Raw genomic sequence first — 11776 nt, 5'->3', positions numbered from 1 at the left:
CGGCCACAGTAATAATTAAAAAGTCAAAAATGCATTATCCAAACGGACCCTGTTTGGTTGCTACAAGGTCTCTGAGCGAAAACGGCTAAGAGGAAGAAAGAGGAGGAATAGCCGAGCCGAGGGAGAAGGCCGGTTCGGATCTGTTCGGATCCAATGGCAGGGCGTCAGGAGCTAGGGTGGTTAAAAGACCGTGCGACCAACCTGGCGTTTCAGCGATTGGCCCAGACCGACGCAGCTCGGCGGCGGCGGCGGCGGCGGAAGGGGCCGGGCCACGGACGGAAGTGACATAACGCCGGCTTTTGGCCTTGTGGGGAGGTGTAGCAGGTCGGTAGAGGGAGACTGTTGGCGGAAGAGGCTCGGCGGTTGATGGCGGCTCAGGCTGGGAAGCCCCTCTAACATTCCCCTCTGCTCAGGAGTTCCTCACTCGGTAAGTGCCTTCCTCGGCCCGCCCCAGCGCCTTGCGCGGGGCGGACGCCCTCTGGAGCTATCTGGGGGCTCGTGATACGTCCCTCTGCTCTAGCGTCTAGGGGCCTGGTCGGTCTCGGGAACGGTCTCCGTGGTGACGGTGCTGCCGAATGACGATGCTTTCCTTCCCGACGACAAACCTTTCCTCCCGGACTGCGATTGTGACGGTAGTGTGGGCAACTTCGGTTAATAGTGGAGTTGGAAAAAGCGACGGGTGGCCGCCCCACACGGCGGGGAGGCCCTGGATAGGCTTTCGTTGTTTGGGGGAGCCGTGTGGGACGTGGGCCCTTTTGCGGTAGGGGGGGGGGGCGAGTGACGCGGGGGACCCTCGGAGAAGAAAGTGCCTTGCCCGAGGCTCCACTCTAGGGTGAGTGTTTGGAGGGCAGCGTGTGTGCTGCCGGGGCAGGTAAGCTTGGGAAAACATCTAGGTCGTGTCGGGATGGGACGCTCGGGTTTGCCCGTGCAGAGTGAAGCCCAAGTGTTTTGGTTTGAGTCGCCATGGATTAGGAGGCGGAGACTGACTGCGGGCCGTGGGCGGAGTTAGCGGTTTGGGCTGGCTCTCCGACTTCACCTGGGCTGCAGAATTAGTGAATGCTTTCTTGTCTGTTTATAAATGGCCTTACGCCTAGTGCTCGAAGGGATCTTAAATATTCCGAGGAGAGTCACGTTTGTCTTTGCTTAGGCAATTTTTCTTGATTTCACAACTGTCCCTTTCCAACACCCCCGGAGGTCCGCAGGTTGTGGACAAGTCCCGACAGGCGCTTGTTTCGGGGAATCTTTGTTAAGAGATTAGTGTGCGTGTGTGTGTACTGATAAACATATATTACCTTATTGGTAATAATTTCGTTTGAGAATGCCGTGACATTTGACTTTCTACATATATATATATTTTTTTGATTTTGATTTTTTATTAATTTTTTTAACATCTTTATTGGAGTATAATTGCTTTACAATTGTGTTAGTTTCTGCTTTATAACAAAGTGAATCAGTTATATGTCCGCATATCTCTTCCCTCTTGCGTCTCTACATATATTTTTAGGTTTCACAAAGTAGTTATGAATTGCTGTTGTGTCAGGGATGGGAAAATAAATCTTGTTTTCGATTCTGCATTCCGCTAATCGTAGAATTTCTACAAGCTGCATGCAACAATTACTAATTATAGTTTTGGAGCTCAATTCCCAAAGTATTTAAAGAGATCATTTGAGTAACATGTTAATCTAAAAAAATGGGCTGATTACCCTCAGAGTGCTATTTGGGTATAGAAAAGGGGCTGAGGCCAGGCCTTTCGTTCTTATCAAGGATAAACTTGATTTCTTGAAGGATTACTTGATTACGTTTTCTAGTCATCACATTGTTAAATTGCACACCCCTGTTTACAATTATGGCTGCAGACATTTGTGTAGACTTAACCAGTAAATATCTTTTCCTTAACAAAAATAACAGGTATTTTGGAATTAAAATTTCAACCGTTTTAATGATGTTAAATATTTATGAAGGATCGTAACTATGCTCCTTTTTTACTGCTTTGGGGGAATTGCCTCACGTGAAGTTTATTGGATTGCATTCTTTTGGAATTTGTATGTTACTAAGTAAAATTTTGGCTATATCCACTTCTAGCCTTTTAAAGTTTATTTTGCCCCAAATAAACTCTTACAAGAAGGTAAAGATACCCTCCCCTCTAATATAATAAAAAGCCAAGATCATAGCTTTTTAGAAACCAACTTTTAAAACAATCTAAAAATTAAAGTGGTGTGAGTGACACCTGGGCAGAGTGTAGTGGTACTCAGTTGTAAATCATTCTGGAGATTGGGAGGACTGTAAGAGTGCAAATTGACAGATTGGTGGATTTGCTTCTGCCTCCGGGAAAGATTGCTGATAATATTTTTCTGGTCTGTAAACCAGCTGATAGTCTTTGTTTGAGCTGAAGTATAAATAATTGGAAGCTATTAGAATATCAGACGTATTTTTTCCCTTCAGATGTTCAGTTTCCTCCAGGACTGAAGTTCGGAGATTAATTTAAAAGTTCATATAGTTTTAACTGAATATTTTAAAAAACTTTCACTAAGTTTGTCAACCACTATGTGTAATGTGTTTCTATTGCAGAAGGTCATATGTGAGTTTTTATTACTAATTTTTGTCTACTTTGGTTTTACTAACTTTTATTATGGAAATTTTCAAAATACCCAGAAGGAGAACAAACAGTTAAAGGAACCACTATTTTGCTAATCTTGGTATATTACACTGTCAGCACATTTATTTTTTCCCCTGGAGTTTTTAAAGCAAATCCTGGACAACAGGATATTTCACCTATAATTAGTTTACCCTCCGTCTTTAACTGGTAAGGACTTTAAAAGAAATACAGTCACCATAATAATATTATCACAAAGAACAAAATTACCTTATTTCTTTTTGAATCCTAAGTGTTAGAATTGGCAAATTATATACAATATTTATCTAAATTAAAAACCTTAATTTGATTCTGGACATTTAATGCACAGAAATTATTAATATGGTCAGTTTCCTACTTTGATTAAGGCTTACACATTTTGGGCTAGTTAAATAAAATGTGTATCAGGAGCCACTGGAAAAATACTACCACAAAAGCCAGATCTGGTTTGGGCTTGAAAAAGTTACAAGAGGAAGAAGTAAAGATAACGTTGAAATCCTCACCCTTCACCCCCCCAAATTTATTCTAGCTACTTAACTGAGTGACCACTGCATATTAGTTATTTTTTCCTTAGGTATTGATGAATCCTCAAAAATAACAAAATTGGATTGTAGACAAAGTTTACAGCATAACACATAAAAGGAACTCTAGAGATGTTAGAACTTTGGGGAATAAAGTAGGAAACATGGGAGAGGGCACTGCAAGGCAGCATGTATATGTATTTCAGACTTTGTTTCCCAGCCAAATCTGTCTGGTCCTTTTTTTTTTTTTTTTTTTTTTTTTTTACTGTTCTCATATATTTTTGTTTTCTATTTATTAATATTTTTAATTGATGTAACATTGGTTTATATTATATTAGTTTCATGTATATAACATTGTATTTCTACTTCTGTATACACTATAGCATATTTACCACCAAAACTTTAGTTTCCATCCTCCATCAAAAAGTTGGTACCCTTTACTTATATCTGGGCCCCCCCCTCCCCCGCCCCGCCTCTACTCTTGTTCTTCGTGTGTCCAGGTTTGGTTTTGTTCATTTATTTTGTTTTTTTTATGTCTGTTTTCTTAATCAGAAAACTTTTACTTATTCTTTGCTTACACCTTAATGTACGCATGTTTCTAGAGGTGTACTTTACTTTAGAGAATGGGAAACAAAATTTGATATGGTAAAGCTGGTTCCACTTCCTTTTGTGGTGGGGGCTATATTTCCTCTCTCCAGCTGAGGCAGTTTGTTCTTTACTCAGGATGTTAGTGAAGCTACACTTCCCAAGCATTACCACAAGGTGATGCAGTGACTTTGTGTATTACTTCTCCACTGGGTGGTGTGTGGGTCTGTGTGTGTGCGGGTCTTTGTGTGTGCCTGTGAGCCTGTATGTAGTGTATAAATCTGCCTGTGAATCATCTTGATACATTAGCATTCTCAGTGAATTTCAACATTTTTGTAAGCTTGCCCATCTTTTCACTCTGTTTCCTATCTGTGTGAAGAGTGAAACAGGAACTGTATGGGAATTAGATATTTTACTGTTTAAAATAGGTTGATTCATGTTGTAATTACATTCAGATTACATTTATCCATGTTAACTTTTTTATGACTAGAAGCTGTATTGGAAAATTAATTTAAAAAGTAATAATGAGAGTGGAATGACTTGTAAAATATTTCTGTAGTTATAGTTGCATTGAAATGTTTAAAAAGGTTGGAGTGTTGGTGAGAGATTAATGAAGGTTATTAATGGGATAATTACAGATTATCATGCTATAAAGATTTGTAAGCATCATGAATATATTTAAAGTCTGATGTTAGGGTTTTATATTAAAAACTTGAATTTTGGGGAGAGGGTTTAAAAATGAAATTTCATGTTAATGTGTTTATTTAAAATAATGAAAAGAATACATTAAATATACTGGTAAAAATTCAGTCAGTTGAGTTAAAAGTTAAGGTCCTCTTAAGTTCTCTTTTCACACATAGCCCTCATGAGTAAAGATTGTATGATGTGTGCTTTTTGAGTCCCTTTTGATGCATTTATAAGCATGTATACACATGTACATATATAAATACATATGTGTATACCTTAATGCTATTTTATACCTTAAAAACTTTTCAGTGAAGTAAAAGTCTAAGGTTGGATTATCGATTTTTAAACACTGTTGTAATTGAGGTTAAACAAAAGTTGAAACTCCACTACCTTGTTTTATAACAAATAATTACTGCTTTATTTAGTTTACTTTAGGAAACAAGTTATATGAAAAAAGTTTCATTCTTAAATGGCTTTTAATTAAAAGCATGGGAAATTCATCCTAAGCTAGCCTTATTTTCTCCTTACTGAATATCTATCTCAGAGAAAGTTAAATATTCACTCTCTTCATACAAAAACATTACTGATTCACTTGCCTCAATTTTGGTAGTTGTATCTGAAAGAGTTTGGTTCATCAGTTAACTATAGTCTCTCTTGGGTATTTTATAACCAATAGTGAACATTTTTTTCAAAACCAGAATCAAGAGTTTTTTTTTTGTTTGTTTTTTAAAGGAAGCCACTGACTTGAAAGGAGATTATCATTAGTGACTTCATTAACATCATGACATCCCCTTGAGCCCATATTTGCTCAGACTATTCAAAGAAACAAAGTAGTAGAACTCTTCACTTACTTTAGGCAGTTTCTACCGTTTGTGCTACCTTTTCACTTTGCTGAAGGTTTTGGGTTACCAGCTGGAGAGTATTGACTGTTAAGTCCTTCTGTGAAGTAGGGTTGCTGGTAATAAAGCCTTTTTGTTAGTGCAGAGGTACAGGAGGTTTATTACTGAATGCATTCTCTTTACCTTGGAATCCTGGCAAACCTCAGGTGGGGAGAGGCTGACAGACATCCAGCCTGGAATTCTACCACAGTGGCTTCCAGGTTGATGATTGACTGTCTTTTTATGGGATGTCTAGTAAATTGTGTGTTCTCTAAGTACAAAGCAGTATTTTGACCATAACAGAAGCAGAGAACACATAAGAGGAAAAGTAGACATTTTTTAAAGTGTTTATTTCAGAACTTTAAAAATTTGCCTTAGTATTTCAAACAGATCAGCAAAAGAAACATTTGTAAAAGCATATTGTCTTAGATTTTCCTAGCAATAAAGACTTCTTAGTAATTGTTAAAATGTGAGTAGTTTTGGGAATTCCTTGGTGGTCCAGTGGTTAGGACTCGGCGCTTTCAGTGCTGTGGCCCAGGTTCAGTCCCTGGTCAGGGAACTAAGATCCCATAAGCCATGCAGCATGGCAAAAAAAAAAAAAAAAAAGTGAGTAGTGTTACTTCTGTGCTTGTCCTGTAGAAAATTCATAGATTTGTGAAGTAAGTTAGAATAATTTGGTCAGCAAATTCTTGTCCCAGTTTTTCTCATTGTTTACAGAGATTCCTGTTTTGATGACTCAGAAGTTAAGTGCCATACTGTCAGTGTCATTGTTTCTGATGTGGTACTGTAGGATCAATGACTGTACTGAGTCTGTGACACACTGTACAGAGATAGATTTTTTGAGTAAATCCTCAGTTGTATCCTTTTTCTCAAAAGTAGAACACAAGATATGGAAAACATTTGGGTCTTGCAGATTTTTATAGGCGACTTTCACCATTCATCTGCTAGCTGGTGCTTGGTGTTCACTAAACCAGTGAGCATTCACTGAATCTATAATAGATTCTCAACAGTATGTGTTTCATTTACACTATACATTTAAAAATACATTGATTTTTAATCAGTGAATGTATGGAAACTGTACAATAATACTGGAAGTCAAGGTAGGATGAAAGGGTAGAATTGGTATAGGTAGAGAGGAACAAATAGGCTCTGAACTATTTCAAGTAGACCAACTGAGATTTTACATCATTTGAGAGATTTGAACAAGTATGAACCAGAAGCCCAAGAAGACAGCCTAGGTCTGGGAATCTGTGAGAGTTGCTAATGGAGATAAATTGTTGGGTTGGGTCAGAGTCTAAGTAGTAGTTCTCTATCCTGGCTGTATACAGGATTGAGATTACTTGGGGAGGCTTAAAAAAAAATGCTTGGATATACACACACATGCATGTGTGTGCCCAGGTCCCATTTCCAGAAATTCATTGTCTTGTCTTTTTCTTTTTTAAGACCCCTAATGATTCTGATATCTAGCCAGGGTTGAGAAAAAGCTGGTCCAGGCGATCATGAGTGTGGGTCAGGAATGCAGGCACAGAGAGGTTAGCATCAGTTACAGGAGCCTAGGGGAGGGACGGGATGGATCAGATTAGGGAGGAAAATGATGAAGTTCAAGAGTTCAACATAGAAACACTGCTGGCTCTTTTGGTTTCGGTTGCAAAAGAAGCAGAGGGCTAGGCTTTGCAGGAGAGTTGAGAGTTTGTTTTTGATTTGGGTTTTTAAAATTTTTTAACTCGGGACTTCCCTGGTTGTGCAGTGGTTAAGAATTTGCCTGCCAACGCATGGGACACGGGTTCGAGCCCTGGTCCAGGAATATCTCACATGCCACGGAGCAACTAAGCCCGTGCACCACAACTACTGAGCCTGCGCTCTGGAGCCTGCGAGCCACAACTACTGAGCCCACATGCCACAACTACTGAAGGCTGCACGCCTAGAGCCCATGCTCTGCAACAAGAGAAGCCACTGCAATAAGAAGCCCCCGCGCCGCAGCGAAGAGTAGCCCCCACTCAACGCAATTAGAGAAAGCCCGCGCACAGCAACAGACCCAAAGCAGCCATAAATAAATAAATAAATAATTTTTTTAACTCATGTAACTTTCTGAGCCATATAGTAAGTTAGTTCTCAGTTTGTGTTTTTATATTTAATCACATTTAAAATTTTTATTTATTTATTTGGCTGTGCCAGGTCTTAGTTGCGGCATGTGAACTCTTAGTTGTGGCATGTGGGATCTAGTTCCCTGACCAGGGATCAAACCCAGGCCCCCTGCATTGGGAGCATGGAGTCTTAGCCACAGGACCACCAGAATTCGCTTTAATCACATTTTTAAGAAGGAGTTCCAATATTAAATATATTATATTTACAATATAATATAAATATAATATAAAAGTATGTCTTTTCAATAATTATGGTATGAAAATATCCATGTAATTTGCATTAAATGTTATGTATTTTCTGAAGGTATGAGTTTTTTCTTAGTTGGTATCATTAAATTTGTATGATTTACTTGTTTCAGATTCGCAATGACATCCTTTCAAGAAGTTCCACTGCAGACTTCCAACTTTGCCCATGTCATCTTTCAAAATGTGGCCAAGAGCTATCTTCCTAATGCACACCTAGAATGTCATTATACCTTAACTCCATATATCCATCCCCATCCAAAAGATTGGGTTGGTATATTCAAGGTAAGAGGACTTTCTCCATATTTCTTCCATGTAGGTACTCTTTATTTTCTTCTTAAGATGTTGACAAGTAGTTTATACTAGTCTTGTCTTAACTCTACTTTAAGGGTCATTTTTGTAAACAGCAAATGTAAAACATTGTGTAAACATGAAATATTTAATAGTGCAGGGTAGTGTACAACAAATGTTATGACTTTCAGTTCACGACACTTTCCTCTCTATGATTAAAAGGTTCAACTTAAGTTCTTACAGAATTTTTTCAAATCTTTTTTTTTTTCTTCTTCTGTTTTCTCCATTCCTTACCTAAAAAAAAAAGATCTTTTCCTCTGGGTTACTATATCATTTACTATCTCGTCATTTGTAATTAATTTTGTATAGCTCTACAACTATGTTATTATCTCTTCTATTGTCCTGCATTGTTTAAATATTCCTTATGTTGTCTTATGCTTTTATAAGAGTATTCTGTTTTACATGACTAAATAGTAAATTCTTTGATAGCAAGAGTCCCAATTCTAATATTTCGCCAATCATTTTGTGTAATATATGCTTGAAAATTACATTGAAATGATCATTAAAGTGGTGGAAGTTTTTTGGCAATTTCAGTTCCTGAGGATGTAATGGAGAACCAAAACATACGAAGGTCCTTTGAACAGTCAAAATAGTCATAAATGTCTAAACAGTAAAACTTACTTTTCTCCTTGGTTACTTTAGATTCTCCCTAAGAATCAATTTATTTTATTTTAGATGTGATTTATTAAAATCAAGACCATTAGGTCTTGAAATTTTGATGGTGTGGTTTGTATAAGTTAAATAGCGAAGTAGAAAGAAATAAGAGTAGCTGCTAGAATTAGGCACATTTAAAGTACTTAGAAGTGAAAGTCTGGCCTAATAGAGTGAGGAGGGCAGAAAAACTATATTGGACAAAACAGAGTTTTGGCATTTAATGATACTTCAGTTCCTTTTTTTTTTTTTTTTTTTATTTGCGGTACACGGGCCTCTCACTGTTGTGGCCTCTCCCGTTGCGGAGCACAGGCTCCGGACGCGCAGGCTCAGCGGCTGTGGCTCACGGGCCCAGCTGCTCCGCGTCATATGGGATCTTCCCGGACCGGGGCGCAAACCCTTGTCCCCTGCATCGGCAGGCGGACTCTCACCCACTGCGCCACGAGGGAAGCCCTCAGTTCCTTTTTGAATTGAATCCCTTATCCCTTGGTGTTGCTGGATAGATGAGTCATTTACTCTTTGTTTATTTAATTTTTTTTTTTTTAAGGCTTGTTAGATTCCAATATGGATTCCAGTATGGATTCCAAAAGCTTCATTGTAAGCTTTTTATGAAATCAGTATCAGTTTAAATTTTTTGTAAGAGATGAATAACAAGTTAAAGATACTAAGAATTGGCATTTTCTGCAAGAATGAGCCAGAGAGGAAGAATAGAGCAGGGTAATGAGATTGAGGGAAGGGAAGGGCATTCCTGGCAGGAAAATGGCTTAAGCAGAGGCACTGGGGTGAGAATGTTCATGAGAATGAATTAGTTTAACTAGAACATAAACGTAATTTAGGGAAGTGGAGGGAGATGAAGTTAAGCGTCAGTCTTGCCATGGAGGATCTTCAGTGTTAGGCTAAACAATTTGCAGACTTTTCCATATGGGCAGTGGGAAGTCTGCATATGTAGGTGTGGAGGCCGATGTGTGATAAATTGTATTTCAAGAAGATGAATCGTCACGGTTTTCTTTCAGACTAATTTATGTCTTCTGGGTTTTTTCTTCCCATTTTTAGTTAATGGCCTATTGTTTAAGCCAAAAGCTTATGAATTTCTCTTCAAATCCAGCCAAACACCAATTCTATCTATTTTCCTGCCTACCTATTAATGCATTTTTAATATCACAGCCCTAGTTCATACCCTCCTTATTGATTTCTAAGATGATTGCAATAGGTCACCTGTTTTCCCTGCTTTCTTTCATTCTTCTATTCTTCAAACTGCTCTATATAAACTATAATAGAAAATGAAAATCTGAACATATCTTCCACTTGTTTAAGTGGTTCTTCATCCTCTATGGGATAATGGCAAGACCAAATAACTTAGTGTGCCAAATAGGGCTCCTTTATATGACTTGATTTATAGCTTCCTTTTTTGTCATTGCCTGCTTATTTTTTGGCTTTGATAACGTTAAACTATTATCTCTTAACTTGTGTACTCCAAGGACCGTAACTTTTCTCTAAGCAGTAATACTTACATAAATACATACATGATAAATAAGTTTGTATAGAACACCCTTTCCATCTTTTTTGCCTGGATAATACTTAAAACTTAGTGGGAAGTTTAAGCATGTACTAAAAATTTTGAAATATACAGGAAGACTCAAGGAAGAAGATAGATCATGTTTTAATACTATTTTAATGCTTACCTAGAATAAGCATTGTTAACATATTGGCATATATCTATAATTAATAATTATACACATACTTTGTGTGTAATAAAGTATACACACATGCTGTTGATGCGTTGTGGAATTCATGGAAATGTTTCCAAATGTTTACCATTAAACAATGCTTAATATAGATCTCTGTATCTGTTTTTATTTTGTTTGTCATTGTATTTCATAGGATAAGTTCTTGGAAGTGGAATTGCCATGTTTATAGCATTGAATTTTTTTTATTTTTTTATTTTTTTTGCGGTATGCGGGCCTCTCACTGTTGCGGCTTCTCCCGTTGCGGAGCACAGGTTCCGGATGCACAGGCTCAGCGGCCATGGCTCACGGGCCCAGCCGCTCTGCGGCCTGTGGGATCTTCCCAGACTGGGGCACGAACCCGTGTCCCCTGCATCGGCAGGCGGACTTTCAACCACTGCGCCACCAGGGAAGCCCGGCACTGAATGTTTTTTTTTTTTTTTTTTTTTTTGTGTGTGTGTGTGTGTGGTATGCGGGCCTCTCAGTGTTGTGGCCTCTCCCGTTGTGGAGCACAGGCTCCGGACGCGCAAGCTCAGCGGCCATGGCTCACGGGTCTAGCCGCTCCATGGCGTGTGGGGTCTTCCCGAACCGGGGCACGAACCCGTGTCCCCTGCATCGGCAGGCGGACTCTCAACCACTGCGCCACCAGGGAAGCCCTTGAATGTTTTTAAACACTTGACATGTACTGCAAATTGATTGCTCTCCAGAATGATTTTGATAGATACGATATTGACAAGGTAGGCAGGGAGAAAGTGCCCAGGTAGTAATTATAAGGGGAAGGAATGAAGGGAAAGCGTGTTGTGTGCTTGAGAGAGTGTTAAGGAGTTTAATTTTCCTGGGACAGGTACCAGGTTTAGAAAATGAATGGGAAAAGTTAGTTTGGATCATGTAGATTGCTTTAATATTTAGCTGAGGAATAGTTTTTAAAAAGCAGAGAGTAATAGAGTTTAAGAGGTGAACTTTAATCTAGTGCTGAATAAGATAAATTGGAATTAGAAAAGAATGGAGGCAGAGAGAATTTTTTTTTTTTTAATAAATTTATGATTTATTTTTGGCTGCGTTGGGTCTTCGTTGCTGCGCGCAGGCTTTCTCTAGTTTCGACGATCGGGGGCTACTCTTCGTTGCGGTACGTGGGCTTCTCATTGTGGTGGCTTCTCTTGTTGTGGAGCACGGGCTCTAGGTGCACGGGCTTTGGTAGTTGTGGCACTTGGTCTCAGTAGTTGTGGTTCGTAGGCTCTAGATCAGTAGTTGTGGCACACGGGCTTAGTTGTTCTGTGGCATATGGGATCTTCCCAGACCAGGGCTCAAACCTGTGTCCCCTGCACTGGCAGGCGGATTCTTAACCACTGCGCCACCAGGG

At 39.1% G+C, this 11776-nt stretch overlaps 1 protein-coding gene across 4 annotated transcripts in view; it reads left to right on the top strand.

Annotated features, from left to right (window-relative positions):
• Positions 1 to 266: 266 nt before the first annotated feature.
• Positions 267 to 11776, top strand: part of TAX1BP1 (Tax1 binding protein 1) — an 88976-nt gene continuing 77466 nt past the window's right edge. For 3 of the 4 annotated variants that reach the window (XM_032643923.1, XM_032643922.1, XM_032643921.1), the window contains exons 1-2: positions 267 to 427; positions 7807 to 7975. In XM_032643923.1, coding sequence (XP_032499814.1) covers positions 7814 to 7975 — 162 coding nt within the window. In that variant the 5' untranslated portion in view covers positions 267 to 427; positions 7807 to 7813. The remainder of the gene's footprint in view (positions 428 to 7806; positions 7976 to 11776) is intronic. The other variant, XM_032643924.1, reaches the window with a different exon arrangement.

Source organism: Phocoena sinus, chromosome 9 (assembly GCF_008692025.1).
Source record: "Phocoena sinus isolate mPhoSin1 chromosome 9, mPhoSin1.pri, whole genome shotgun sequence".
Taxonomy (NCBI): domain Eukaryota; kingdom Metazoa; phylum Chordata; class Mammalia; order Artiodactyla; family Phocoenidae; genus Phocoena; species Phocoena sinus.
Note: the sequence above shows the minus strand (reverse complement) of the source record. Positions and strands in the feature narration are given on the sequence as shown.